This window comes from Poecilia latipinna, unplaced genomic scaffold, assembly GCF_001443285.1.
Source record: "Poecilia latipinna isolate Pla-1442-1.1 unplaced genomic scaffold, P_latipinna-1.0 Scaffold4592, whole genome shotgun sequence".
In the NCBI taxonomy this organism is placed as follows: Eukaryota; Metazoa; Chordata; class Actinopteri; order Cyprinodontiformes; family Poeciliidae; genus Poecilia; species Poecilia latipinna.
The window spans coordinates 10,651-15,320 of NW_015117208.1; the positions used below are offsets into that span (position 1 = coordinate 10,651).

A 4,670-nucleotide genomic window follows, 5' to 3' on the forward strand; every position below is an offset into this window, starting at 1 on the left:
ATTTTTGTAGGTTATGCATCTCTTGGGGTGCAGTGAGACAATAAGAACCTTTCTCTTTTGTGATGGTTCATTTGCCAATCGACTTCAATGTAGGCTTCTTTGAAATCGAAGTTACTTTACTTCAATTAGCAATTGGCAGTTCTTTGGTGTAATGCACATGTGTCAAACTCAAGGCCTGCGGACCACATGTGGCCCCCAGCATTTTATAGGCCAATGATTGACTTAAAATAGGTTTTGAGCACGAATTGACTACAAACTACATCTCCCATAATGCATTTTGATTGTTACCAGCCAACATTACGGCTTCTCGCCACTAGAGAGCAGCAGAGTTACCTCAAGCTGCTGATTGATTTTCCCAGCGAATAAAACTGAGCCATCGACAAGCTAACATCAAAATGTCCAAGAAAAGAAAAATCGATTTACACCTTTTTCTCTCCAGAATCAGGCATCATACATATTTTACAACCATCAAAGAACTTTGAGGTGACTCATTAATTGAATGTCCACAACATCTATTAGATTTTTCTTTATGCTGAATATTTATTAGTAAGACAGATTTGCGAAAGAAGGTACAGCTTAATGCAGTAGCAGAAATAATCAAATCAGAAAAATCAGTCATCCTATCTTTCCCTAATGCTGACACTGAGAACTAAAAAGGGACTATTTGAGAGATGGATAGTGTATGGAATTTTGAACTCCAGAACCAGCCTGACGATGAAGAACGTGTTCCAGCAGGAGGAGACTCACAGCGCTGATCGATCAGGGCAGGCGTCACTGCAGGTCTGATGAGCTTTCGTCTCTGCATGGATGTGAGGTCACACTGGCCTTGGGTGCTGGCAGGAAGAGTACTGATGTAGAGCTGCAGGTCTTGGATCTTAGGGTGACTTTCTGTAGCGGTCCTCAGCTTCTTGTCTTCAGATCTGAAGCCCCCTTCACCTTGTTTCAAGATCTTTCTGGTCTGCTGAGATGTAGGCGAGCTGACCGCACAGAAGGAAGGCCGCAGTTCCTTTTCTTTGTATTTGTTCTTTGTCTTTGCCTTTATCTTTGGGGTCTGAACTCACTTGATGACAGAAGTGCAATTTAAGGCCACATGTTGCAGGGCTGATGGGTTGGTCCCCATGCACAGGACTTTCGTTGAGTATCTGTGGTTCTGGATCTACTAAAGTTGCAGAGTTCTTTGTCCATCTCAATTTTGGCTAAAATCTGCCTGGAGGATCCAACCAAAGGTTCCTCTTTTGCTTTCACCTTTTATAGGGTTTCTCCACCCTATAGATACACTTGCATTAGCTATCACTGTTGTCATGCTTGTTTTATTAGCTGCCTGCTGGGATACATGATCTCATATCCATCAATGTCTTAGAGACATTATGACCTGATATCTGTGTTCATGTCCTGGTGTTGCTCAAATGTCTCCCTAAACTCTATACCTGCACAGTCTTTTTCTTCTAACAGTTTGAGTTGCAACAATCTGTTTCCAAATCATCAAACTCTGAGGTGTTGGTCATCTCTGCTCACCTTCTAGTTCCTCTTTCCTCTAATCCTTCACCTACTATCTACCTCCAACACAACATCAGTGATCTCTGATTGCAGCTACATATTTTACATCATTTCAAGTTCAGTATCAAAATCACATCTATAACCTCTTTAGCTTTAGATTTAGCAGTAATTTATAATATTATGATAATCATGCCTGATTAGTTACTCTTCTTATAATCATATTGTGAGTAATTATAGGTGTTCTTATGAAAAGAAACCAGGAATCATCCATTATTCTTATTGTTTGAAACCAAAGTTACAGTTGTTCATTCTTACAAGAGAAAACATTATCAATATAAGTATTTTGCTTTGGGTCTTATTCAATTACTAATTTTGATAAGAATTTCTTATTTAAAACTTTCTTGTATTGAAATAAGGAATAGTCTCAAATATTTCTATAAATCCGCCGGCTGGAAATTTACTTCCTTTTATCATGAAGCCTGCTGTTCCTGTTTCATGGCTTTGCACCTCTCTCTCTCTCTCTCTCTCTGCCTGACTATGATTTCTAATGATTAAATACAAAAGGAAATAGGTTAAAAGTAAAGCTTGCATGAGACAAAACAAACACACAACCTCACTGATTTTATTGAAGTTTGATTTTACTTTTGGGTTTAGATGCTACTTTGTGTAATTCATTTTAAAGGTAACTTCATGTATTGTTACTGATAACCTAAAATCTCCAGCATGGAAATAATGGGATGATCTTTGGTTATCTTGACATTGTAAAAAAGTATTAACCCTTCTATGTAACTTTGTTGCATGTTTTGGTGTTCAGCTCATGTTTGTCGTTGTGGGGGTTCAAAGTCACAAAAAACTGACACTTTACTTGCTGTGAAAGAGAAGACGACAATAAGTGTTGAATGAAAATTGAAACTTTTTCTTAATGGTTATATAAAGAACAGAGGGTGAAAAAAATTACCTCTTTGTCCAATTCGCAGCTTTTAATGTCAAGGTTTTGCGTCTTAAGACATTTGGTTTTTCCAAGGATTGCATCGATTTCAAAGTTTATCATATTGGTTACCTGCAGAAAGAACCAAAGAAAACAGTGATTAGAAGTATGTTTTGATAGGGTACATTAATTTGTTTTAAGGAAGATCAGTCCAACCTGGGATTTAGCACTGGTAACTGAGACCAGCTTGAACAACTTCTTGTCCTTTGAATCTTTGTTGTACATCTCCACAGCATATTGAGCCGCCCTCTGAACATCTTTTGACTCCGGCTGTCTGTCAGACCAACCCCCTAAAATAGGTGCTTCTTCTGTAAGACAAAGGTATTTATACTGTAACATACAGCATATCAGTAAAAATGTAAACAAAGATCACAGAATAGAGACAAAAACTGTCGAGCTTGAATCAGTTTGTAGGGCTAAAGAAAGGTCAAGAAAGAGTTTCACCATTCTGCCCATTTTGACCAGCAGTGCAGTGGCTTTATCTCGCATCACAGAACCTCTTTTACACAATGAAATAGGAAACTTAAACGGTCACCTTACAGCAGGACAACAACCATCAACAAACAATCAGAGCTACAGGAGAATTGTAAACTTTCTAGTGAAGTGTTTTGATTGGATCCTGTGAGTATTTTTCCAGTTACTTAACCACTTTATTCATGTTGTGAACTCTGTCATGCATGTAACTGGTGTTGACATGATTATTTCAAAGTCACATAATTTGTGTGTCCATTGAGTCTAGTCAAAGATGGAAGGACTTGTTTGTACTGCCAGCTAGCAGCTGTTTCATGTTCCATCCCCATCCAGTCCAAAACGAATTCTCGTGTCTAATGTCAATGTGAAGAACTGGGTGTTGATCACACCCAACTTTGTACTTTATTCAGCCTCTTTGCTGATCAGAATTTTGGAACAAAGAGATAAAAAAGGCTTTTCTTCAAGCTTTATTTTGGATTTGAATTTCATTAACTGCAGAAATCAACGTCACCACATTTATGATTTCATTAAAGTAAAACCTTAAAGGAATTACGACACAATAAGGTATTAGATTACAATAAATTATCCTTTTTACATCCAATTTAAAGACCTGTTAAATAGCAGCAGTATCTTCTTTTTCTATCCAAAACTAACGTTTCCTCTGCCAAAATAAACAGCACTCTGACAATCATGAATTCATCTGACTTGTAGCTGAAGCAAAACATCTGACTTGTACTCAATGATATTGCAGTGAGGAGTCATAAGTTGTGTGTTTGTGGATTTATTCCACAGCGGATTTGACCATGAAGTCTGCAAGCCACACAGTTTTAGAACATGTCCATTCTAATTTGTAGAATCAGATTATTGTTTTCAAATTTATTGACAATTTTGTTACCTATCTTACCATTTACTTAGATTCTCTGTGATCACTAAGGTGTTTCACAGACTGATGGAGACTGATGCCAGAGATTTTCCTAAAATATATTTTAACCTAAAATCTTCTTCTTCAACAAGCCCTAAGTGAACCGACGAGCCCTTGAGGAGGCAGCGATGGAGAACGGCTGGCCGAAATTAGCGTTCATAAATCGGATTAACCTTGAGCTAAACGCCGCTTACACTATGGAGCTCCAATATCTAATTTGAAGCTAACTTCACTGTGGTATACGCATGCGCGATCTGATCTCCAAATTATGCCCCTCCTCTTCCATGACACCTCTCACACATAGAAAAAATTTAGTCGCTCTCACATATACAAAACTGAGTCTCACATACAAAATAATGAGTATATTTTATTAGTTTATATGTGCAATCTTAGTCTTGTGACTAAGACAAAAAAAATTGTTTGCATGTGTGATATTTTAGTAGTGTATGTGCGCAATTGTAGTATTTTGTGTATGCGTGAGAGAACTATTGTATGCGTGTGTGCACAATTTTAGTATTTTGAGTGTGGGTGTGCGAGAAAGATAAAATGTGTGTGTGTGTGCGACAAGTTAGTACAGTGTATGTGTGCGACAAAGATAAAATGTGTGTGTGTGTGTGTGTGTGTGTGTGTGTGTGTGTGTGTGTGACAAAGATAAAATGTGTGTGCGTGTGTGAGATATTAGTACAGTGTGTGTATGTGTGTGTGTGCGACAAGTTAGTACAGTGTATGTGTGCGACAAAGATAAAATGTGTGTGAGTGTGTGTGTGTGTGTGTGTGTGTGTGTGTGGGTGT

The 4,670-nt window shown here is 38.0% G+C and overlaps 1 protein-coding gene across 1 annotated transcript in view; it reads right to left on the reverse strand.

The window, feature by feature from the left end:
- Positions 1-1,654: 1,654 nt before the first annotated feature.
- The window catches only part of LOC106942831 (cystatin-like), a 7,462-nt gene continuing 4,446 nt past the window's right edge, over positions 1,655-4,670 (reverse strand). Inside the window, exons 3-5 of the mRNA XM_015026165.1 lie at positions 2,642-2,793; positions 2,456-2,557; positions 1,655-2,365 (exon numbers count right to left, since the gene is read on the reverse strand). Coding sequence (XP_014881651.1) covers positions 2,279-2,365; positions 2,456-2,557; positions 2,642-2,793 — 341 coding nt within the window. The 3' untranslated portion in view covers positions 1,655-2,278. The remainder of the gene's footprint in view (positions 2,366-2,455; positions 2,558-2,641; positions 2,794-4,670) is intronic.